The sequence below is a fragment of the Ceratina calcarata genome, unplaced genomic scaffold (assembly GCF_001652005.2).
Source record: "Ceratina calcarata isolate Rehan_Ccalc_2016 unplaced genomic scaffold, ASM165200v1 scaffold297.2, whole genome shotgun sequence".
In the NCBI taxonomy this organism is placed as follows: Eukaryota; Metazoa; Arthropoda; class Insecta; order Hymenoptera; family Apidae; genus Ceratina; species Ceratina calcarata.
This window is the reverse complement of record NW_017152138.1, coordinates 2266519-2293788: the sequence shown is the minus strand read 5'-3', so window position 1 is coordinate 2293788 and position 27270 is coordinate 2266519. Positions and strand designations below refer to the sequence as shown.

General features: G+C 44.0%; 1 protein-coding gene across 1 annotated transcript in view; it reads right to left on the bottom strand.

Moving 5' to 3' along the window:
- LOC108624100 (caveolin-3) overlaps nt 1-26826 on the bottom strand; it is a 49784-nt gene extending 22958 nt beyond the window's left edge. The window contains exons 1-2 of the mRNA XM_018023157.2: nt 26762-26826; nt 21922-21925 (exon numbers count right to left, since the gene is read on the bottom strand). Coding sequence (XP_017878646.2) covers nt 21922-21925; nt 26762-26791 — 34 coding nt within the window. The 5' untranslated portion in view covers nt 26792-26826. The remainder of the gene's footprint in view (nt 1-21921; nt 21926-26761) is intronic.
- Nucleotides 26827-27270: the final 444 nt, after the last annotated feature.

Genomic DNA, 27270 nt, shown 5'->3' with positions numbered 1-27270 from the left:
GAGGCCTAGACACAGATGGGCAACGTCCGTGTGATGCAAATAGCCAACGATTTCGTAATACATACGCTATTAATTGACGTGTACCGCGTTTATTACCGTCGAGCTTTATTATGTAAACCAGTGCCCTTCGATGCATTCTGTTCGACGGCTCGACTCAATCGTTTACCTGTTTGTCGCAAATGATAGGTCTCGAAATCGTCCCATGAGAGTCGATTCTTTAATGAAACATCGCGTACGATTCTCAGTAGGAATTGATAAGAATACTAAGATATGATTTCTGTTTCTCTCACTGGCCTGAGTATTAAAAAATGAAACATTATAGGGAAAAGGAACCGATGTGTCGAATAGTGGGAACCGAGTTGGTACGACTGACGACTTGATTCGCGGGTCCCACGACGAGTTTCGATCATCGATGAATCTGAGAGTAGTAATTACGGATCGATCTATCGTCCCATTGTTGGCCGCCGTAACGGGGCATATATTTTACCGTTAGCAATCACGACTCGTTCTGATTCATTACCGATAGAACGAGTCACCCACACGAATCTAACGCCGTTTCGGGACACGGTTCGTTTACAACTGACGGTATCTTTCGTCTAACGGTGTTTCGAATTCGGCCGCGGGTTACGCAGTGAGGCCTCGCGTAATATCGTGAGGCCGAGATCGAGATCGAGATCGCGACTGATCAGTCTTCGCGATTTGCCATGACAAACGACCACTACGTTATCTTCGAATCTACACGTAGGTACAACGGACTGGCTGAATCATTGCACAAGCATTTTCGTCGTTTCCGGTTGATCTCGTTAGATCAACAATTGTGTGGAGATAAAATCTATTAGTTAATGGGAATTAATAATATCAAGTTTTTATATCTTGAAGAAAATATTCTATTCTTTACTACGGCTCGGAAGGACGTCTATATTCGGCAACTAATAGACTCGAAGTGAAGCCAACGGACAAGGGTCTACCTTCCCTTAAAACCGTTTCGGGCCTTATCTTAGAAAACTGACCCCTTCTAAGAATAGTGTAATTTATGACCAAGGCCTCTAGAATTGCCTTGTGAAAAATATTCGACAGAACTACGTCTACTTACAAGTGAAGGTTCATTTTTATTATACTAGTTGTGAAAATAATTCAACAAAATCTTAAACACGGTCATCAGGATTTTACTAATGTCACCAGTTGCCTAACGACACCGGATTCCGTTAGTCAGTTGCTTAACCGTCGACGGTATGCTCTATCAACGTCGATGAGAGAGCCGCAGGAAGTCGATTGCTCGTCTTCTTAGCTAATTGCCGGACTTCCATCGAGGGTTACGTCGTCTTCGTCGCATCGCTTGTTCCCCTTCGTTGCGTAACCGCCAAGAAGAGCGGTCTTTGACCGAATCCGCCGCGAATCATTTTTAGTTTGTACTTCATCGATAATTTACAAAAGCTATATATACGAAATAATTAATGCGCAATAATTTCAAATATATTTTCCATCGAAATCTATTTGCATCTTTTAATAAATCCTACCCTTCGATCTCAGGTTTAAAAAAAGAGGAAATGCATCACTCTGAAAATTCTGAACGATGAAACTCTAGGATATGCATAGATAGATCGCAAAATGCGATAAGAACGCATTATGTTTTATTATTTGCTTTGGATAAAATCTAGAAAATTCATTTATTTCCTGATTCTATTTTATAACTGCGAGAGGGTTACCGGTGCGTTTGATCCATCGCACCGACGCGGTATGGCCCGGATACGGTCGGCGGTCGACGGTCGACCCAGATTTCGCGGCACGATGCCTCGTCCCGATCCCGATGTGGAGCAAAGGTGAGACCTCTTTTTAGAGAGCACACGGTTGGTCTCGATGGAGTCACGAGGAGAGACTGGCCGAGAGCCGGACCCGGACGGGCTACCTTTCTTCGAGTATGGGTATTACCGTTAAGATACGCATCGATAAGCCGTCCGAGGCTCGGCCGCGGCCGGTCCCGTCGCTCGTCCCATTCAAAACGTCCACCAGACTCCGCCGATTTATTTTTAGACATTCCCTTAAACCTTTACTCAGCCAAACGGTTCCACTTGTCCTTTAATAAATGAAACGAAACGACGATAATATATCGATCAGGTTTTTCTCGATTCTCGCTTTGGAACCAAAGGTCGAACAGATGGAACTGGCAGGAAAAAGTGCAACTAGTAAGAAAGGCCGACGTGCCAGGATAGGGTGGATTAAAATCAATTAGCGTGATTCTTGCAATTATTCCAGCAGGGTCCAATTAACATTCTCGCGAGCAGAGCCGAGGCAGCGCGTGCCACAAAAGTTTCGAATTATTTCAAGGGAAGAGTCCTTGCGAGCAGGAATGCGCATTCCGCGCTGACCTGTCCCTGAAGGACTGTTTCCTATTTCGATCCTCTTTCCGGGGGGAAAAAAATCGAAGACGTGAGAATTTCAGCGAAACGGACGAATCTTACGGTTCGAAAAACCAGGAAGCCGATCGGTGGTCGTTTTATTTTTACTCTCAATGCCGAACGAGCATTCTTATGGACGAATCGTTGCTGTCGACGCTTCCTGCTGCTTGTGTAACAGTTACGAGCCGATCGCGGAGGACGTGGAAACAAAACGGCGTGAATATTAAACGAGTTCGACGATGATTCCAATTACATTGCTCCTAGTTTATCGATACGACGAACGCCAGCGTGGAAATTGATGAACATCTTTGTTCAAACGTTGCTGATCTCGCTCTCATCTACACGGTACGTTTATCGAGTACCTGATCTTGTTTGATGCTAATAGTTACCAGAGATCAAGCTGTGTTTAATTGATGTAAAAAAGGTGAGTAGAGGTAGGGACGAAAGACATGGACGGAACCACGGAGGTGCGTCCGTAACTTCGCACGCAAGCGCGCGAGACGCGGGAAACTTTGTGACCCATTGACCTAGATAGAGGAAACCAGTGACACCGTCGTCGGTGTTCCGTGCGATCGCTACTTATCTAACCGTGGCTAACGCGATTAAAACGTTTCCGAATATCAATTGATGCGTGATGTCATCGATGACGCTCGTGGGAACCCGTTTAAGGTCCCGCTTTTAAAGGATTATCCTTAATGCAACTTATGCTCGCAATCCAACTTGGATCAACAATTAAGCGAGTCACTGGGATTAGACAAAGGAAAACAAACGTCCCCGTGAAATTGCAGCAGTCTTTTCTTTCGTTAAGACTTGAAAATTAGTACTTTATTCCACTAGAGGAGTAGAATGTTGAAAGAGTACTCGAGTATTCAATCCAGACGAATGATAAAGAAATGCGAGCGTCGATGACTGTTGAATGATCTGAGTACCTACGTTATCCTTGGACATTCGCTCACCTCTGACCGAGGCTCGTTACGAATGCGAGTCGTCGCTTGTTTCATGGTCGTTCATAGGCGAAGAAACGAGCCAGGGTTATCGTTGAAAATTTTCCGGGATTGCGTAACCGATCGCAAGTCGCCAAGCGAAAAAAGATTACGTGTCTCGTGATCTCTTACGCTTCCTGTTCTCCTTTCACGGAACGATCGTCTCCATGCACCGCGTTCATGAATCTACCTGCGTCTTTCTCAAACAGATTCATGATTTGAAACAAGACAAGAAGAATGGAACAGAAAAACTGTATTTAAAAATTCGTAGGAATTATACTGTCTAAAATTATGTATCGTTTCCTTCGAAGACATATTTCGAGAAGCGTTACGAATTTAACCCAGACACAATGGGAAACCATTGTCGCCGGTCTTTTAAAATTCGATTCGGCGAGTTCCTCGAGGAATACTAATCCTATCGAGACGTTCCGGCGATCGAGCGAGGACAATTCTTAATTCCAAGTGCACCTCGAGTCAAGGCCAATTTTTGTTGCGTAATTTACAGGCGAATTCTCAAAATAGATCTCAACAGACTTGCTTACCAAATTATTTGCACGACCGAGTTATATTATGTCTGATGCGAATGGTTCGAGATTATAATTTCCCGTAGTAAAGGATACTCGCGAAAGGAATAGACGGCGATGAGAGTGGAGCGTGTCGCCACGATCGATCCTATGTGGAACGGGTGACCGTTAGAATTGTTCTCGTTATTATGCAAACTATGTCCCGTCTTACATCAAATCAAAGACGCCTTCATATCCCTCCCACGGATTGTCTCGAATCAACAAAAGCTTGAATTCATGTTTAACGATTGACTAATTATCATCGTAGTTTCAAGTATGCAGAAAGAAGTTCACTTTATATAATCCGAAGACCGCGAAGTATAAAATAAGAAACTAAGAAACATCTCATTTGTGTCATTCAACGAAGAAACGGGCACGCAATGCGTTACCGGGGTTACGTATACAGTAGCCTTGCGTACCTGAATTTATCGTGCCAGGTAAAACCTCGCACGGTTCTTTATCCTCGGCGCTCTTTGTCCCCGCGGGCCACCCAACCGGAAGGCTGACCGTCTTTGTTCAATTCCCAAGGATATCACGATGCATTAAAGGATCTTTTCTTTGCCTGAGAAATTTGATCGATACGTTCTAGGAAACATCGGCGATCTACAAAATTCCAATATATACAACCGACTACTTAGCAGTATCAAATGATTCACACAAGGTTATCATATTTTCCCCTTTTTAGCATTGACGCGATCAATGATTACTTGCTTCGTTTGAGACAGAAATAAGTTCTTAAAATATGCGTGCGAGCACAAGCATGTGAGTAGGCAAATACTGTATTTTCATCTCGGGAAAAGATAGGGTTGTTGGGTGGCGGCAGCTGCGACTCGAATCGGGGTCTGGCAGGTGATGGACCCGTTATCAGAGGCTCCTCGTGCACAAGCCGCTGGCCCGTGAACGCGTGTATCTACCAGGGTCTGTACACGCTTATTATGTAACAATGTTAACTGTAAATATTTACTGGACCGGGCCCCCACCCACGAGGCGGCGGTGCCGATAGGCCGCAGACTTCTGCTCCTTTCTGCTCCGCTCGTGGCCACACGGAACAGAAAGTAGACCGAAAGAAGTGTGCTGGCTTAGAATGGGTTCGGTGAGAGAGGTGAGAGGCGAGGCACCGTTTAAAAATACATACCGAAGTGGAGCACTTCGCCGCTACGCTACTGGAATCGATTAACCAGAGAGAAGAATTTGTTAAACGCTGCGTCAGTGCGATTAATTTCTGAACAGAGAATCCCTACCAAGCGTTTAGAAGATCGAAGATTAAATTATGAGCATTCGACTGTAAATGACGTACAAATTATTCGAAGATTTTAGATCGACGTTGAGAAAATTAGGCAAACGGAAGATGCGCCTGATTGTCAGATTGCATCGAAACTTCATTGCCTAAATTCTACGCCTAATAATAATTTTTATAAGCACTTTTGGATGAACTTAAGTTATTCTTTCGTTTCCATGCTACACGGTTTGCTTTTCTAATCACCGGCTCGGCGTTCTTGCAGTCCCGTTGGCATTCGAAACTTCAGTAATCGTCGCTGCAATGGCATTGAGGAAAACTTCCGGAAAACAGTCACGTCCAAGCGGACGTCCTCGACGTCTGTTTTTTCTCATACATATTAAACGCGAAATTCAACAGATCGATTTTATTTTGTCTCTCAAAGAAACTAATGATTCCTACAAAAACTGACAGATAAATGATGCACGCAGTTTAAAGAGGCTGACTCTGCGATCGAAGATGCGAAGACACGCTTGCCTCGTAAGAAAAACAGAAAAGTCATTCTGGGTGATGAAAACCTAAACGCGACTATGAAACTCGATTCGTGTTGGGGTAGACGCGGAAGGCGATTTAAAAAAAAACAACCTCGGGAACGAGACTCGACGAGATCAGGGGTAGAGGGGCCGATGGCATTGACATTGACGAAATCTGTTTGGCACGACTTTTCGAATGGGCTGTACGTTACGTCGTCGTCGTCGCGTCGAGGGTCCCGTCATGTAAGTGTTACATGTGCACTTTCTTCCCGTGGGCGAGAGAAAGAAGGCGAGCACGTATACGAACATATACATAACACCGGGGAAAGAGAACGGCGACGTGAAAGTTGCCAGGTTTCCACCGGAGAATAACAGCGACGGTCTGCTCGTTCCAGGCAACGCAGCCGCCGCCGTCTTCCTACGAGCACTTCCTTCGCATTGAACTTGCACGCCTTCGCCTTGCGCCTTCTCAAGGATCCTGACCCGGAATGCCACCGAGGAACCACCAAAACACCGTTTCACAATCGGCCGACCGAGTGTCGCTGAACCCTTCGACGTGACACTTTCTTTTTACTTTACCACCTCCTCATCTTTCTCTTCGCTTTTTACTTGGTCGTTTAAGAAGAGGTTAAAGTATATAATAATCTTGGAGCACGCCTATAAATGCACTGCAGTTTCCCACGAGAAAATATATATTCCGAGCAGCGTTCCAATGCTGTAATTATATACGTATAAATATTTCCGACTTACGTAGCCGCGAAACGTTCCGATAATCGAACTCGAATACGGAAACGGTGATTAATAATAAGTAATACATAAAATTGGAAGAGTTTGAAAATTTCACGTGCATGCACGTGTGCGTGAGGCACGCCGCTAATCGCTCGAACCGCTAGTCGTTTCAGTTACGAAACGAGATGTATAGTGTATATACCGGGATTACGAAACGAGAGGACGTAATATCGCGGCGAGGAGCGGAGCGATGTAGGCGAAGCCGATTCCACAAGAGAGAACGTGTATACCGTTAGATTTTCTCCGCGATCGTTGTCACACTTACGAACTCGAACGATACGCCCGTTAACCCTTTCACGATCCTCTCTCGAGCCTGAAACGCGTCGCGATTCAGTCAAAAAATCATCGCGATAATCTAAATTTTCATTCAACACGAGTAAATTGATTATCTACTGTACGAAAATATTCAAACAATTTCTGTAATTTTCGAAGATTAAATGAATAGTTTAAGAGAACAGTTCTTGAAAACAATGGGGATTTTTTTAAAGCGGAACATGATAAATCCTGAGAAGAATCACGATCTACAAATCTAACAGCGAATGTCAGAGGACAACGGCCTCTGAGGGACCAACTGCTTATATAACGGCAAATCGTTTCACGGTTTGTTAAATTATTTGTACCAAGAAGCGTAAAACCAGTGATTCAACCTCGTTACCAGTTTTTTTTTTTTTTCCTGACATCAGAAAATATCGGAACCGTCGATTAATCAGCGAAGCGTCTCATCCCTAGTTGAAAGACGCGTTTGCTCGAAGGGGAAGAAGTGGGATGCAACTTTCACGTACATACTTGCGGAGTAATAGGTGCGTTAAATGTAATGCATCGAGAGACTCGGTCTTACTTCACTCCGTCATTTCGCGACGGACTTTCCTTCTTTCGCCTCGGCTACTTATTACCTTTCTAACTGCCACGCCGGTTGAATTTCTTCGCGGAAGTTTGACCGTGACGAGGTTAAGATCCCCCTCGATCGCGGTTTCCCCACGAGAAACTGTCTACAGCCGTGTTTAAAACTGTTGCACACCTGGCTCTGATTCCTGGCTACTACACACAGGTGCACGTTAATAGCAGTCATATAAGAATTCAGTATTTTCTACTAAAGGGGAATGAAAGACAAAAATTAAAGGTAATTGTCTTATTAATGATTAGTCAAACACAGACAGCAGGTTTTTTTTTTATTAAAGAGATCGTAATTTTGAATCGCTCTGTATAAGCAATAATGCAAGAATGTAGAAGTCTTTGAACCAAAGTCGAGAAGAAACGCTTGGAAGCTTTTTCCACGAACCGTTTCGGGGAACAGCGTTTTACACGTGAATTTAAATTAGAAGATATAACACAGGAAGAGGCAACGAACGAATCTGTTCGACGGACTTTCGAGGTTGAACGTTCGCTACCAACTTTTTCCGTCGGTGAAATTGATTAACATAAATTCTTTCGACCGGTACGTGTCGAACGGCCGAAAACGGTCCTTCTCCGGTATCTAACGATGGCACGGGCAAACATAACAGTACCGTAACCACCTAATTCAACGTATCCAAAGAATCGAGAGCACCGTTAGCCAAGCGCCCTTAACTTAACAATTTCTTTAACGTCTCAGTTAAATGAACAAAATTCTCACTTCAACATCTTAGAAATTTCATTCCATAAAGCTGATAATTAATTACTTATGATATTAAATTCTTCACATAAAGAAAATTTGCAAAACGACAAGAAATGCAATTGTGCGATCGGTGAAGATCGAAATTGTGGAAGAGCAAAGCTACGAAGAATGAGAGTAGCAGTGGCGCTAAATCTAATTAGGGTTCACGTGCGACGAGCAAGGTAGTGGCCTTGATCTATCTCGTAACGTAACGTTACGTCGCCGAGGAACTGTACGGAACCCGTTTTCGGGTCTGTCCCGTTACGTCCGGCGACATGACGCTGGCAAACAAACCAGGTGTTTTCACGTAACGACCACGTGGTGGGAGTCACACGAAATCGTTCACCGTTCCTTACCTGGGAATTGGGTTATACCTTTGATAAAAAGAATTTGATAAACCGAGGGAAACCGAATCGATAAGAAAACAATGTTATACGTCCTGTCATGCTATCTTCCTTTGCTCATACGAATCTCGTAAGCCTGTAATGCCATTGGTTGATCTTCCTTTGAACAATGAAGCTGAAGAGAACTCGTTCCAAAATTCGGGGAAAAAATATGCTGGGCAGAGTCGCAGATGTCCTTGCCGCGTTTTCCGTTCAAAAACTGGGGAACCCGTTTCGAGGCTGTCCCGTTACATTCATCGAGGAGGAACCGGGTAAGTACTTGCTTACCTGGTCCCAGGATGAACGAACATCGCAACGAGAGAGGAGAGCGGAGGGAGAGGGAAACGGGGGAGAGGGAAACGGGGAAGAGGAAAAAATGGGGTGGGAGGAGGCTCCGAGACGCGCGCGGAGCCAGTTTTCGAACGGTCCGGAGAAAGTGGTGGCTATACATTTACTGACCTACATTACCCTGGGTTTCAGCCCCCACCCCAGATCGTCGCCGCACAAATTGTCCCGTTACACACCGGCCGTGTACCAGCGTACCCGCGTACTTGCTCGCTCGTACACGTCATCCGGCGTGACCCACAAAATTACACCCCGCGGCACCTCTCAACCCGTTCGCCACCGTACACGCACACACACGGCTCTTTTATTCCGAAATTATGTCACGCGACCACACGATGTCCGAGATCGACTGGACCAGAGATAACCCCTGACCAGAGGGTCGAATACCTTCGAAAGCCATTCTCATTATAACTATGATACGGACCCAGGGACTATACGTCAAAAACCTCTTTACGAACGACTAATCAAATTGCAAATGCGAGAGAATGAAACGGACAAATGCTTCGTTAATCGCATCAACCTTTTCATCGACCTTACATAATCCAAGTACATGCAAGTAACTAAGGTGAGCGAGGTGCGAGCGTGCCAACTAGGAAAAAAAAACCGTTCAAAGGCAACGTTCGAAAGAAAAAAACGAGATCGAATTGTCGAGTCACTCTCGTTTTTCTCGCCCCGTGATTGATTTTAATAACTATGCAACAACACCGTTATCTGGCCGTGTATATCGGCATAGGCATCGGCGCGCAGAGAACCGGGGAGCCTTGGCATTATTTTCTCGCTTCGCGGTAGGCGCGTTACTTAATCGAGTTATGAAACCCGCTTGTCGTACGGCACGGCATACGGTACCTACCTATCGACTAAACGGCGGATTAGAACGGTAGAACGAGAGTTCGGAATACGCAACCTACGGCCATCTTCTCGCCGCCCTACTATCCTATTATGGCATTTAAGAGAACCTCATTGTCGATCGACATTTTTTAATTCGCGATCGAACAGATACGCGATAAAAATATCTTCCACGACCGAAAGACTCGAGACGCGATTTTCTATATTGTCTCCTTGAAACAGAAGTTTCATACGTTATCAGAAAATTTATCAGACAATAGCCGCCGCAGAGAATCTTGTACAAACTCAAGTAGAAGACGTCGATCGAACAGAAACCTCGATACGCAATCTTTTCTTTTGTTCCCCTATCGCGATCTCGCGATTCAGTCAGAGACGCTTCATCTTTTTATCTTCCTGAAGGAAGCAACCTTTTGACGATCGTCATCGTCGTCCTCGATGATGTAACGGTCCTGCACACTCGCCCTTGACCACTTTTTTCCTCGTATCTCGGTACACCGGATACGACACACTTTCTCGCTCCTCTCCCTATATCCGTCGGTTCTTTCCTTTTTTATTTTGGTTGTAAATATAACTCCTTTACCGCCCCTTGGAGCGTTCATGATTCGGAGAAAAAAGCTGGCTCGCGGGACGATTTAACCCTTTTAGCTTAACAGACCGTCCGCGTGCCGATGGGTACACATAGCAAAGGAAAGACTCTTTATTGGATCGGGACGGAAAACTCTTTTCGGTTCTCATCCATCCGGCTTCTAATTTATTTATCGTACGCCGCGCTCTGCTGTTTAATTGACCGAACGATTAACCGTGACTTCGTTTCACTGCACACAAGCGTCGCCGTCGCGTCGCTTGCGTTACACTCTAATTTTTTAACTAACTTCTATTATTATAATCATCACGTTGCTTCAAACAGTATCTTAATTACTATTTATTGAAAATCGATTGAACCATCCGAAAGCGCCGGACAGCAAGCTTGCTACACAGCACAACTGCAGGTAGCTAAACTTCTTTGTACATAATTTATCGGTCAGTTGTTTCGAAGAGAACGTAAAGACAGAGCAAAACCCAACAACCCAGAACAAAGAGTACGATTGTAACGAGTTGTCGGCTTCTTGCAGGCACGCTCGGATCCGTGCCTATTTTCTTTCCTTCCGGCGGACATTGAACCATGACACGCGATTCGAGGTCGGGAAAAGAGAGCCGGGGAGTCGGAGAGCAGCACCGGTAAAGTTAGAACTTGTTGGCTAACTCTCCCTGCCACGTTCGATCACTGCCACTTTCTCTCGCGGTGAACGCGACACGAAGCGAACACCTCTATTCTATTCTATCATCGATCCTCCCGTCCTCCTCCAACTTTCAACGCCTCCTTTTTCGACTCCTTCCTTCCTCGCGTTGCCCGAGCGAAGCTTCGTTTTTCTCTGGATTCCCGTTTAAACTTGGCTTCCACTTCCCCTTTATGTAATCCGAGAGGCTTGAAATGCATTGTTCCAGGTTTTTCAACTCTTACGTGATCTTTGATTCGATTTAACCCTTTCTTACGAGTTAACCGAATACTTCCTTGCATATAACTACTATCAAGCTTATTCAATAATTACTGTTAACCTTTAAATCATTTAGACGACGCTTTTTTTTTTGCTTGCGATTATCACCTGGGAATCGGCGTATTATCAGTACTCGTTGACCCGTTCAGACAGCTTTTAGCCTCGATTATGTCACAAGGAATGGTACGATAAAACCGATGTGGGACGCGAAACAAACTATGTACACCGTGACCCAGATTCCATAATCTTAGGACGTTCGATAAGGAACGCATGCGACGCGACACGTTCGACGTCGAACGAACCACGGATCGATCGTGTACACGACCCTGTCGTATCGTAATTTCTGCGAGAGCGTGAGTGAAAGCAGGAGCGCCACGATCTCGCAAGAAAATCCGCTTTTTTTCTATGGTGACCACACACTTTCCCCTCGTTCGTTTCGAGCCGAACCACGGCGCTGGTTCTGCGACCGATGGAAAACGTGGCCCAATTAGCGCGGTCGTTGTCATCGTCGTTAAAATTTCAAGTCACTTTAATGATCCTCGAGAGAGACTCTCTTGAGAATATCGCGGGTCCGAATCGTGGAAGAGAAACTAAGGCGTAATTGGATTTTACAGAGTGAAGTCGTCTCGAACCAAATACAAACTTTTAGAAGGTAATCAAGCATGGAAGTTCTTGATCGCGTTTTGATAGCGCGAGTTAATGTATGTAGCTTTAGCATTGAGCTGTCTAACTCCACTCGTTAAGGATGTATAAGCTGTACACTTAAACAATGCTAGCACGTTGAATTTGTTATTATAGATTCCTATTGCTATTAAAAAACTACCTGCAAAAATTTAAATCAATTCATGGGTTTTTTGAAAAATTATAATGACCTAAAATTTGCATGTACTCTTATGATAATCAGCAGTAATCCAAAGAAAACTTTCTGGTATTTAGTGTGCATGCGCGAAGTTGGAAGAAACAGCTGACTTGAGGAAATACAAGCCTAAAAAGNTTACAGGTATTTTGGTAATGAGTACGGTTGACCACTGGTAAATTCCGAAATCGACTCACGAGAGAATATAGAAATGAAGAAACAAAGCCACGCGCGTGATACTCTTTGAATAGTCAGGAGAATTTAACGTTAGTCACTAAGATTTAGAGATTGACGGTGAGCCAATCGTGACCTGGAAATCTTGCAATTTATTATTCAGTTTGCTCTCCTTGTAAAACAAATTTTGAATGGGCAGTAAATGACTATTTCCGTCGATGGGAATTTTATTTTATCAGTCTGCCCTAGATTTGATTACACAATCCATCTATCTAATAGAATTAGGATTTCCAAATTGAAGAACCGAAGTTTTTTTGTAGACAGATGGTTTGAGCTCTTTCTAGTACAAACATGAGTAAGTTTTTTTAGTGATTACAAAATATCTATTACGCAATGGGATTTTCGATTAGATTATACTTAAACTGAGATCTGAACGTGACGAATATTCGGGTCGAGATGCGATAAAGAAATACGAAAGATCAACTGGGCAGTAGAAATTTCGTTCTCGAGTGGATCTCGAAAGAGTTATTTCTTCACGTCCAATTTATCTCTAACGATCAAAATCGGGCACCACATGCACCAGTAATAAAAAGATAGTAGGTCCAAAGTACAGCAATTTTTAATACTCTCCGATATAATAATAAAAATCGAGGATCACGTGCCTGTATCAAGCAAAAATTCAAAAAATTCCACCGACACGGAAAAAACAAGCGTAATTGAGAGTACAGCTCTAATGGAAACGAAGTTAGAATTTGTGTAAATATTTGAATCAGATTAAAATTCCTAGATCAACTATTTCTTGAGTATTACACGTGTAATTGCATTTGATCGCGAAATCTTAAGCAAATAATTGCTCTGTTATAAGTTGTAGCGTTGCACTCACTTAGAAAGCATCGCATCGGTGGCCTCGTTGCCTGCCACTAGATTAAAATCTCGCGAGAACCGACTTCTCCACTACTAATCGCGGTCATCGTATTTCGACTTGCCAGTTTTGGTTCCCATCAAAACGAACTCACGCACGACTAAATCGTTCAGCTATTTTCAATTGCCTCCAGAAAGAGCTTTGCATTGATTTTTATTAACCGTAGTAATTCGTATTTTTATCTATTACATGAAATTACTCTATAAAACGTTTCACGAATAATATGCAATACGGGTTGAATGTAAATCCGACCTTGTGTACGGCCAACAGCCGAATGGAATTTCGAGAGAGCCACTCTCTTCGAAACTTTCGAAGCCGTTGAACTCGAGCTGTGTGCCGAATTCAAGTTCAGGGCCAACGAGGGTTGTCCTTCGACTTTCTGTTCATCGATTTTCCAAGTTATGCAACCGGCGCCACTCAGTTTTTGATGAACTTTACACAGAACAGCGGAGGTTCCTTAATCATTACACGTCCGATTGTTTCCCTATTTTACATATTTTCCCCGCGGTGAACAAAATCCATATACGGACCGCAGAAACCGCGGCCCAACTACGGCTAACGAATCCGCTTAAATAGGTTTCGTCGGGTATTGTTTTCCCAAATCGGTGCATCTCGCCGCTCGGCATAAAAGGCGTGCGTACATGCAAGAATACGTTCTACTGTCCACCCACGCCTATTCTACTCTTCCGTCTACAAAATTGTCTAATTGTACTTATTCGTATGCACTGATCAAAAGAATCAATTTCCCATCGTTTGATAATTTATTTCACGCGATTATAGAAACTGATATGCCAAGGACGATATTGTAACGATTAGTATAGTTATTTAAAAGAATCAACTGGAATCTTATTTACGGAAGTTAACGAATGGAAGAGATTTTAAACGTAAGAGGCGAATTCGTTGTAAGACGAGCGAAATCGCGAAGAAGTGGGAGGAAGGAAGGAAGGACGAAGGATGCCGGTGAAAGAGAGAAGTGTGTATCGGGGTCAAACGAACGATAGTAGGCAGCGAAGAGGCCTACTTCGCTTTGAAACTAGACTGCGGCGCGAAAACAGCCATCGAACCGGGCCACGATCCTCTATTCCAGGGCCTTTCTAATCGTGCGGCCTCGTATTTCGAGCCCCGGGCCCCAACATCGCCGGAATCATCCTCGTTACTTGTCTAAGCGTTACGTGGCGCCACGCCACCGAGTGGCCCTCCGTGAATTTTAATCATTCCGATAATCGACCGGGAATTATTCTCTCCGTCGCGACGCGTCGCGATCACACGGAACGCGAGTTTCGCATCGACTAAAGAAGTTTAGTCGTATCTCGTGCGTCCGTGGGAAAGTTGATGATGGAAATAACTGTTGCCGGTATTGAATAAGCGTTTAATTTGTACGTTACAGGTACGGTGATTTTTGGTTTATAGCGTTGCACTCGGCGCTCGGAGAAAGCGGGAAGAAAGCAAGCGGACCGAAGAGAGCGTGACGAGGATCGGAACTCCAATCGTGATGTAATGGGAAGAAGAGGAGTTTCTTCGAACTTCTTATGGATCAAATTTTTCGCATACGCATCAGCATCCATAATTAAGTTAAACAAATCTGTATATTCATGAAGAGGAAAGATCTTGAGAAGACTCGCGTTATGAAAGCAACCCGATTCGAAATATATGGAAATGTAATAAGGTTTTCCTTCTGAAAATAACATCAAACGCAGAACTACAAATATAGACTGTTAAATTTCTTTGAGTATAAAAGTTAGAATATCTTGCCAATATAAACTGTTACAAATATTTCAGGTTTAATATAATTTAATAATAAATTAAACACTTAAATATCGTGTTTTAATGTGCTCAATATTAAATAGAAATTAAACTAATAGATGCAGACTCGAGGTTCGTAAGTCAATGCTTAATCCCGCGTCGGACTCTCTCCAGTTATTAATGATTCACTGTGAACTGGCGAAACCGGAAAGTGGGAAGCAACTAAATTGACGCGGCGATTCCATCGATAGGAACTATTCGAACCACAGCGAAAGATCGTTTCGATCTTCACGTGATTCGAATATAATGGAGGTTCGAGTTACCGATGGACCACGACGCGAGAAATTGGCTCCATCCCTCTCTCTCGTCTCACTGTCTCAGTAGAAGAGGAGAGCCTCTCCAGGTTTACTCCACTTTCTCCGCGGAATACGCGACGATTTTCACATTCTTTTTGCGCGCGCGCGATCGGATATGACGTGAAAATCCCGCGGCGCCGGTTTCACGTTCGAGATCAAAACTTTCTCTCCCGGGGAAGCGTTGCACACGTGTGCATGCGCGCCTGTGCATGTGATAGAACCAGGACCAGAAGTGGGTCGTCGCCGCATTAAAAATGTCTTTCTCGATTATCGAGCATCAATTCTTCCTTCAATCTCGAATGAGCAAAGAGATACCTAAATTATTCCTTATTCGATCTATCAAATTTTAATATAAATTAACATGTTTATAATTTTTATGATTTTTCTCGGATTTCCTCTAGAAAGTGGATGGTGTTCGAAAAAATGGTTTCGTGAAATGATAAACGATTTTTCCCTTCGATATTCAATTACACGATAATGTTTTTTTCTTGCCCATCGAAAGGCAATTACGAGGCGAGAGATTAGAAACCTCGAACGAAACGATAAACCGGCTTCCCGTCACGAAAGTCGCGATTCTCTCGCCCTCCTCCGGTCTCGTTCACGCGATCGCGATCGCGAGAGTCGAAAGCGCAATTTTCCTTGGCCGTGGCATAGCACCGCGTGATCATTTTCTCCTATCCTCTTCGCAACACGGAGAGGAGATTGTCTCACAGCGATTACCTAAATGATTATACATATCCGCCGCGCACTTTCATCGCGCCGCTAATTCGCCTCGACTATTACAAGCGGTTATAGCTAGTTACTGCAAGCCAACGAGAGTTGTTACTATCACGGAGAAAGTCTTTTTTCCCATTTCTCCCAGCCGTTTTTTCGCGGCTCGTCCTCCTTTTAAAATCGTCTAATACGAACATACCTTCGATAAATCACACAGAATAGATGTTTGATACTGAATGTATCTCTTAAAAATGGACTAAGAAAAACTTTCTTCGTATAGATTAAACTACGTAGAAAAATTTCGACTCTTTGTTAATCTCGTATCTATTATCAATTACGATTTTTAGGGATTTCTCAAATAGAACAGATGTTCTAATACATTTATTATCGCGGACAGAAGTAGATATGGAAAGTGTCGAACAGTTAACCGGTTTTCCCCACTTGAAAACCATTTCTTGTCATTTTCACGCAGGAGTTACGTTCGCCATTGACAGTAATCAGCGAGTAATTCTCGGGTAATCGATGGAGGACCCGTAAGCGAGCGATGAAAGTGCGCGCCGGACGCACATCAGTATAATCGCTTGGATAATCGCAGCGTGGCGAGAGGAACGTTCAATATAAATACAGTATACCGGCAAAACGGGACTGCTCGGTGAACGTTCGACGGTTCCGTTGGACGTCGGCCAGGCGAAACGCCACGTCGATTAGAAACGGTGATCGTAAAACAAAGAGACGCCAAGAGAGAAAGGTGTGCTCTCCATCGCGGATGAAATTCGAAAGATAAGGCGCAATCAAGAGAGCTCGATATTTTTCTCAATTACATATGAATTACGATTTTTATTGAATGCTGATTAGATAGTAGGAGAAAGGATGTTAAGTGGAGAGCGAGAATTTTTATGCAGAATTAAACTTCTGTGATGTGAATTTAAGAAACGAAATGCAACCTCAGATTTCGATGATGTTGCGAACTTGTGCATATCTGAAATTTTTTAACAAATTAATAGAATTCTCAGTCTATTGACAATTTTATTATGGAACTTTGTTATTCTAAGACGAAATTAGCTACTAAACAGCAAATTTCTTAATTGACATTTCGATTTCAGCGAAGGAGAGAAACGCATAGAGCAATTTGAAACGCAAGGTCGACTTTCCAAGTCGGTTTCGCTATTCTTGTACCTTTCTAGTGAACAATGTGTAACCGGTGACGATTTAAGAGCAGTCTCGTTACTTAGACATACGCGTTAATTTAAAGGGCGAGACGAGACAGGGAGGAGGCAGGAGAGAGAGAGAGAGAGAGAGAGAGAACAGCGTGGGAGACGCGCGGTACCTTCTTCCATTCCACTCGTATTGCGGCCGATGGAAAGCTGAAAGTTTCATGAAAGTGCATCGCGTGATGACCGTTACGCGTTTTTCGAGGGGGAGCGGGAGCCTACCACCGCTTTTATACTCTTTCCGACCATTTAAACGCATTGTTCTCTTCACCGTGAAATTCCACCGAGGCCAGAAATTTGATTCATCATAAACGGAAAGCATAAACATAATTCAAAGTGTAGTAATGTATTCTCATATTATACGGTATAAAATTTCTCTTACACAGTAGAGTTATGTTTACCTCTATAGAAATATTATAAAATAAATTAGGCCTTTAGTCTTATCATAGTAAATCAATTCGCATTAATAATTGGAACCTTGAACTACAGAGTATAGTAACTTTTGGCAAACGGTATTTGAAAAAGAAAATTGATCGACACAATTTGCATCGATTTCTCGAGTCGAAAGACCAGAACGCGTGGACAATCGAGTGGAATCGGAACCGAAGAGAAAGAGAAAGAGAAAGGTGAAGTGCACGCGAAGTGCACTGGCGCGGTATGCACGTCCGGAGAAGAAAGTGCAACCAAGATGACGCGTGACCCCTTCCTTGCCCCGTTTCAACCAGCGATGGGAGCGAATCCCACGCAAATCATTTTTCGCATTAATACTAAGCCTCGTACAAAAGTACGTGCATGAAAATCGTGTCATAAATCATGTCTCTCTCATATCCGTAATCATTAATTATCTTACGACTGATAGAGAAAATAAAACGTTGACAATTACCAATTGTACCGCTATCTTATCATTCAGAACGATAGCAACGTCCGGGACGCACGATCGATTATTGCATAATCAAAACTCGAGGCTGTTATAGAAAGAAATTTATATTGTCACCATTCGCCTTATCACTTATCAGACCTACAATTATTATTAAATATCAGTCTACCGAGGAGAAACCCATTTAGAAACACTCGATCACGTTTCCAATCAGCGTTAATTGCGTTTTGTAATGTTTGACGTCTTTGTTTGCGCGTATAGCGTAACGGAACGCGATAACGAACAACCGGTATCTTTCTAGACTCCTAGACTATTAACCCATTAAATTTCTGTTGGATCATATCGTTTACTATGATTTCTGATTGTACCTGTCTCTCAACGATGAAAACATTTCACGTAAACGTATATTTTTACACACATGAGGTATTTATCTCGTTAACAAAAAGAAAAATTGGTGAAATTAGTGGACAGATTGACTCGAATCTATCGCTAGCCAGTATTACCAGCTCGGGTTCCATTCGCGACAACCTCCGACTACATTTGAGTATCTTCGCGTGGTACCTTGCCTCCTACCCGTTCCGCTGTCTCCCAACGAGCCAGGGAAGCGAAGGAGAAAGACCAGAACCTACCTCAAGATTCCATACCGCGACCTGAATCGGCCTGGCGAGTCTTATGACGAGGCACTTTGCTTTAGGAAAATACAATATACATGCGACTCTCACCAGCCGGCATTTACGCAATCGTTCACTGCTACAATAATAATCGCGATTCTATTAACAGGCAGATTAATTCCATTTTTTATACGTAAGTCTGTCGTTCTTTGATTCTATTTAAGCCATTCCAGGCGTCATGGATATTTCAAAACTGGTATTAATATCCGCCGTGATTGTTAATGCATTAGATAACTCCGATCTAGATGTACCGTAGCCATCGATTGGCGACAGATGTGGACGATAGTGATTTTAGTAGCGTTTAAAAAAAGCAAGCTACGCTGATAACGCGAGGCGGATTGGGATCGGTATGGAAGAGGAAGCCGATCGGCCGTGGTAACTGGAACGCGGTCTCTTCGTTTTATTTTGCTCGTAAATCGCTCGCGTCGTATTCAATTACCTCCGGTTGCGAGAGGGTTTTGCATTTCGCGGTTTTAGTGTGTCACGTGAAAGTTTCCGGCGCGGCGCGCATCGGTTCGGTTCGGATTCGGTTCCCGAGCGAAACCATGTCGTCCTCTCGTCGTAACGGTTTCGAATCGGCGAAACGAGGCTACCGGCCGCGGAAAAATCACCGGATACGCCTCGCCTAGAAAGTTGTCGACCGTCAGCTAACTTTGGCTTAACTCGAACTTGATAAGACAACAGCGCCTTGTTGGTTCTGCTTTCAATACTTCTGTTAGCATGTAAGAAATCGAATGAATCGACTGGCAAGAATTCTACATTGCTATGAATGGGTCGAGTAGCTGTAATAATTTACTCTTTTCCACGAGAGCTTGCTTAAGATGGGTCATTAGGGAAATTGTTAGCCAAGTTTCTTACGAAATTCCTGATTACAATCCTCTGTTATCCGTTGTGAAACGACGGTACAGAAGCAGGAAAGCTAAATAGATCGACCGGTCGAACGGAACGCGGTTTATCACTTCGTCTATTTACCGAGCGACCGATTAGATCTTTTTCATGGTTTCTCGCGTGTGGTACGCGTTACCGTATCGGTGATGCAACGACAGTACAAACGAGTTACGTCTTTCTCTTTAAAGAATTCGTCGAGGTAGAAACGATCGTACAGCGCGTGTAAATGATGACGTGTACAACGCGAATAAAAACCGAGTACCTTTGCTCTTCGCAGCGTGCATTCTGGAAGAGAGTTCGAGGTAGCTTTTGGACGTCGTTGTACGCGTCTAACCGCGACAGATACCGCGACTCGAATTATTATCGTTCCGACGGCGATGATTAAAGAGCCGAGCAATTTCAATAACAGAAAGCACGCGCGAGCGAAACAAGCAACGCGACCATTACGCCATTACGCGATCAGATCGCACAGACTCGGATCGGCCGCAGCGCGGTTATCAATTCGCCGACGACGTTGATTCAGCGGTGCACGTGTGAATTAACCGAACGAACGACCTCGGTAGGCTTATTACGATTTAAATCGACGACCTTGCCGCTTTTTTAAACGCTTTAAGAACGGAAAGCCTCCGGCTAAGACCGATTTGCGCACGCTTCGCTTCGGAACGAATACACGATTACGATTTACAATTTAACGAAATTCCAGGCGAATATAAAGAAAATTACATTTTTACGCAGCCTCTCTCTCGATGCGTGCACGCCATTTTTTAATTTCCCTATTCACGGCCGCGGCGAGGCGAATTATGATCGCTCATCTCGGAAGCGACTCGGTGACCGTGGTTGCGTAACGATGCTCGGAAGATTTTGCTCCGCGGCTAAGTAAAGCAAGTTTCCGAACCGGCCTTCGCGAAAATAGGCCAACCGATATATGCCGAAGATAACGATTTATGCTCGATAGCGAAGAACGAGGCGGGAAACACGGTCGTCGGGTCGTCACGTTGGAAACCGATACGTTCAGCCGCGATCAAACCCCCTGCACTCTGGGTATCTACGTAATTATGTAACGGGACAGGATAAGATCGCAAGGCCTGCCACCACCCGAGCATGTGTCGCGACCTGCAATCCTGCGGCTTCAATCGATCCAGAGCTCGATCGGTAGCCACGCTTATCTCGCCACGATTCTCGTCGACGACGTGCCGCCAGGACACGTGACTCTTGGCAAGTGACGTTACGCGTCGAGGAGAAGCGATCGAGAAATAGGATGACACTGATGAAATGGAACGAGCGAAGATACTTATAAGATATTCTCGTTCGAAACAGATTTGTATTTCTTTCAATGAAATCTTTATCGATTCTCAATTGTTTCTTTTAAACGCTGGGATTCGAGTCTACGTTCCGACGTTTCGATTCACTGACTGATTCATACGAGCAAACGGAAACAGAGCTCGGCGAGCAGAAAACGCACGTGCAACGTTCATAAATATTAGCAATCGTCGAATCGCAGACTGATAAAATAATGGTAGCCGCGCGTCAGACCGATTAACGTGTAGGATAAGCTTTGTTTTCATTCGAGGCAACATTAGACTGTGTCTGTCTCGTTAATTACGCAACGAACATCGTTTATCAAACCCCGTCGTTCGATATCGCTCTTGTAATTCCTCCGGTGAGCAAACACCGCGATGGTTCGTGTTCCAAGGACAAAAGACAGTCGAAATTCGACTCGCGGTATTCGGGACGCATTTTTGAACGGATTCCAGTCGACTCCTAAATACAACTCGAAAACGAATAAATAGAGTCGGAGGATCGTTCACCTATTTTTTCCGTACGCGATAGGGAATTGCAGTCGTGGCAAGGCGATGACGATGAACGAGAATGGAACTGAAAAAGGAGCGAGTCGAATCGCAGGAATCGAACTCGGCCCAATTACCGTGACTAAAAATCGAGGAACCGCACCGGCCGGAAATAGCTACATACTCGTAGTCAACGTGGTTACTTCCTTTTATGTCGTCGACGTGCCTCTAGTAGTAGTATTTATGTAACAATAGAATTAGCCGGTGAGTAGACCAGTGGGACATGGAATCGGATGGAATTGAAAATAGACGACGACGTCGCTCGGAACTCTCCACCGAAATAAACGCGCCGATCGAACGTAATCGATGATACGGCGAGAAGAATCTAATGATTCAGCAATTCTATTTTTCAATACTTTTTACAGTATATTAATATCGATTCATAAGATTGTAACTCACGTGGACATCAAGTATAATCGTGTCGATCTTGTCTCACTTACCTCTCTGAAACAGAAAAAAAAAAAGAATAATTAGACGCGTTAATAAAGTTGCAACGCTGTCGATAAAGTCTAAACGATTCTATGATTCTACAAAAAGCTTGGTTCTATATAAAGTTGCTGATGCAATGGCATCAGACTAAAGCGAGTCACACTGTCTGGTTAATTCCTGATTAGCGGAATAAGATTCGTGGAAGATAGAACAAAAGCCGAGTGACCGAGGACGAGGACGTCGAACGTGCGCACGTATCACGGCGGCCGTTCTTCCGGTTGACTCACGACCTGCCCCGATAACCGAATGTAATCAGCTTACGTGTCCACCGTCACGTAGAAAATGTAACGACGCGGAACGCGCTGTTCATCGATTTATGCGTGGAAACGAAAGGGTCGGCTCTTTCTATCGATGATGTAAAGAACTAGTTACGGCGCGAGGCGACATGATGGCACGATTACCATTGCACTTATCATTTATTGCGGTGCGCCGCGATCGGACTAGCAACAATAATAGCGGTTATTAATACGTAATGCTCGTTATCGCGCTCGCTCACTCCCTCGCTCGGTGATATAACGCGTAAACATCGATTCGAGCCAAGGAGAACGATACTAGATCATACATAAGTACTCCTTCCCTCCGAGTGTTAATCACTTTGTTGCTTGTAGTTTACTCGGTGATCGATAGCGATGCCTATGTAAGTACAAGCATTTACACGCGGGAGAGAAATAATAATAACACTGTTACGGAGATAACGTGATGTCTTATGCATAGAATTGTTTGCAGCGTACGTGCCGAGATAAAAGGAACTCAAATAAGGAGTCTTAGAATCGAGTTTATCTCGTATCAGAAATGATTTGAACGGAATAAAGAGAAACGATCATCCTCTCCGATAATTTTCCCGCATTTCCCCGGCAAACCTGTAGCCTTGGAGGCCCGCGTCCATGAGCGCGATAGAATTTTCTTCGATCCACGTCACCGTTTTGATCACGCGATTGCCGTAATGTAACAGATATACCACCTGCGCGATATTTCAATCTCGCCGGGAACGAATTCTTTTCTCTCTTTTTTTTTTTTTCTTGTGTCTACAAAAGGCCTGGTGCGTCAGATTTTTCAAGAACGATAGCGAAAGGAAAATGGAAACGATCCGTAGAAAATTCCCTTCCTGGTGAGGATCGTGTCACGCTGTTTGCAACGCGATCACGCGACGAACACGTGAAGAGAAATGTATCTTCAAAACGAGTTCATCGTTCTATTGTTCTGTCAACGGAAAATTTCGTTGATAACTCGAGAACAATTAACGAAACATGTATTCCTAAACTCGGTCGCATAAAAAAATTCCATGCTTATGTCACGATTTCATAAGTATTCAAAGACTGAGGCTCTGCATATGAAAAGTAACTTACTAATTCCAATATAATTTCTCTTAAATTCGTTGCGCACAAGAATGTATGGAGTAAACTGTAACAGGAAGGAAAGGGTTAATTTGTCTATGGGTCTCTAAACGTTTTCGTGTCGAATAATGCTAACGAGGAAGAGCTCGAGGTTCAAAGGGTTAAGTGGCTCCGACGAGACGCGGTACGCTTCCTGTTACCAAAAATATCGCGTACCATGTTGCGCAACTGATTCATTCGAGCACGAGTGGTACGTGACTATTGGAAATGAATTGCATAAACCTTCTCTACGTACAGATCAGAAACCACTTAGGACTGTTAATCCTATTTTCATCTGAAAACTATGTTAAAAATTGATTTTAAATCTTCTTCAATCAAATAAAAAATAAAATCCTCGCGATCAGATAACACAAGTATACAATTTCTTTCTCCTCCATGTGTAAAAATTCAATTTCTTGAAGTACTGTAATCTGAGTTACTCGATGATAGGATCTACTAATTTCTAGTTTTCATTTTTCTACGTACGGCAGAACATCGCCTCGATTTTAAACGCGTTGCATTTCACCATTCAATTTCTAGAGATAGAAGCGAGTACATAAATATGTAATCGCGAATTCCGCTGGAAAGCGAGGAACGCCGCGATTGTGTCAGTCACGCAGCGCGCAGCACTGACCTCGCGCACTTCGACAGCCTTGCGAAGCGCTTTTTGCCGCGGTGGCAACCGACAATAAGCAAGTAAGTATGTATGTAAGCACGAGGTGGTAATCACGATCCGGCCGCGTGCCGCGTTTCTGCTCTGGCAGCAGCTTTGTAACCGCGGCTTTTTCCCTCCGCGTCTCCGAGATCGTTTACCGTTATCGCGTCGTTAAAGACAAACGGTGATAAAATACGCATTGTAATTAGGCGAGCCGATCGCTAGAAATGTCACTGGAGATTTTTATCGCTCGGTTCACCTTCGACATTGTCTCTAACCGGTGCGGCGTACGCCTACGATTTACAATCGTTTAACTGGATCGATACATACTTCGAATGCTATGAAAACTTTGCGCTGTTTTACGTAAATTAATTAAAATAGAGGAAACGTTGCGTCGCAGTGGGAGATAAGAATTATTTTAGGAAACGTTATCTCGTGACGATTAGATAGTTCCTAGATTACGAGTGTTTGATAAAAATTCTATAGATCATGATAAAAAGATGTAAACTTCGATTACTTGCTATACACCAGTGTTACCGTTTTAGCGAAGGATAATCAGATGGATCGTCGCGATTTTAGATAGCGATGCGCGCACAGCGAAGAGTGTTAAACTTGGTCGATCGGCGCATAGTCGCGGTGGTTACGTTACATAACGACGATTATACAAGAGTTGCATGCTGCGGTCGGATCAGGGCCAGAGCGCGATATTACGTAGCAAATAAATATATAATTGGGTTGGCCACATATCGTAGGCTTGATCCAAGGCTGGGTCCATGACATAGAATTTCAGTGTTCTAACGCGCCACGGCGTGCATCTATCAGCCGATTATAACGGCGGTGTTATTACGAAATGAGCCGCGCGAAGAGGCTATCGGCGATGGCGGGGACAAGTTTTAATGGAGCTTCCTTCACGGTATTTACCAATTAGCAGATAGGGGATAATGTCCTTGACGTAATAGGCCATTAGTACTCGACGATGTTTAAATATCTCCAAATTAGAGAATCGTGTATCTGCTAAAAGTGTACTTGATAATTGGCAATGACTTTGAAACGGCAGTACTTGACATCGACCTTTTGAACAGATTTTTTTAACTAGGAGAACGATAGAGCTCGTTCGAAAAAATCAGGAACAACGTCGATCGGTTTCGTATTTAAACAGAGATAAAGCTTTGTCAGGTACTAAACACCGAGCATTATCTCTGGGTAAGGATAATCGTCATCTAGGATTAGCGGAACGACGACGCGATGAACAAGATGGATCTGTGAGACTGATTGCTCGCGGGATGACGTAACGAGAGAGGCTGGATGGAGATTACGATTACAGAGATGATCGCGAAGATCTACGCCGGCGGAACAATGGAATGTTTAATTGAATCGTCCATCTGAGAAACCTCTGGCCACGATTTTCTCACCGGATCGCATCGCGTGGAAATAGACTCACTGATACTCGGAACCGATCGAAACGATAGAATCTCATTCTAGCTGATGCAGTATCGATCAAAATCAATCGGCGCATCGTCTTACTTAAATTATAGAATGTAAATAGTGAAAATCTATTCTACTTTACTAGTACTTCTGTGCGATTAATGATAACGATTAAGGCTGCTGATTAGTACGATCATTTATTATAGATAGAAGTGCAAGCTATTTATCGTTTCAGACAGCGAGTCTCCATTGATATAGTCGCGCAAGCATTAATTTCCTCGCGTTTAGTTTCCCATTCACGATTTGGCGAATTAAGTGCAATAATAAACGAATCGATTCGTATCGTTCGATGAACCCTCGTCGAGTCACGTTCTCAGAACAAAATTGGCCACGTGTCGCGACGTCGAACCGAATCGAGTTGCAGATTTCGTTCGTTTCCAAATGCGTCACAGAATTCGATATCGTATCGAGAAAGCTCGAAAAACTCATATTCCTTGACACTCCGGGAAACAAGAAAAGGTTTCTATGTATATCTCTCTGACGTACAGTCAAACAGTTAATCATCCTCTGGAACAAAGCACGGATCGAAAACGAGAGAGAATGAACGTAAGACGAAGAAAGAAGCTGGCTTCCACGATTTTAATATTAATCGCGTGCGTATCCTTCGGCTCCGTTTTTCATTTGCGTCGACCTTCCTTTACTTAAACCAATCGTCGAACGTGTGGCTCGCGTTTAATAACAAGGTCTTCCTCGATTCTCGTACGTACGCGGTATCGGTGGTAATTCGTGTAAAAAGGAAAACAGACACCGGCACGTTCGTCACTCCGTGCCGAGAATTCGTGTTTCCACGGACGGCTTTGTTCCGCGCGAACGTCGCAATTAGGGGACGACGGCGGAGCGACGTTATATTATCGTCGAATCGACCAGCCGACACGTGCTGTAAATAATATCGCGGTGTAGAAATCGCTGGTGCCTGTTTTCAGCCGATTCGGAGATCCGTCCGTCGCGAAAAGGGCGTTCAACTTTTGTTTTTCCCCTTGCGACATCTCCGTTATCGGCGAGTTCTGTCGCAACGCGTTTCGTTATTTCGCGAGCGATAAAATTCTACCGTGGACGCTTGGAATTCGACTCGATCTACTTAAATCTTTTAGCGAATTTCAGGAATTCGAGAAAATGGAATAAATGGTTTCAGAAAAAATTGAGTTCCCAGGGTTATGAGACTGAACCGAACGAACTCGGAGAATGAGAAGGAGAGAGTCTGAAAGAGCGGCGGAGGGTTAGCGAGGGGTTTGGGGTGGGAGAGCCTTGGACACGCTGTCCTTGACTCAGCACAGTTACCCTGGCTCCAAGTGTGACGTCATTCTGCATAACTCGCCTAATTGCATCGTTGCTGCTGCTGCTGCTGCTGCACTCGAACACCACCCCACTACTCTCTTTCCCCTTTTCTGCCCCCACCAAACGCCTTCCGGCCATTCCGCCCCTCGAATCTCGCCGGTCGCAAATATAGTATAGCGAATCCCTTTCTGTACGCGGTCAGCTTCCTTCCAACTCCCTGTGAAGCCTTCCTGATAACCTCGACTTTAACTGAACAGTCTTCTACATCCCTTTCACCCCAATTCTGTTCAAACTCGAACCTAATTTGAACCGCCTATTATACATCAGCTCAAAGCTACGTTCAAAGTAAGTCGAATTAATCATTGCACAAATATAAGCCGAATGAACGAACGCGATTCGGTATCAAAATATCTTCACATTGCAACGACACCTAAGGTCGAGCGTTTTTAACACGCCGCGATTGAGTTATTCTGCTAGGCGAGCAGCGGGAGAAAAATTTCCACGGAACTTTA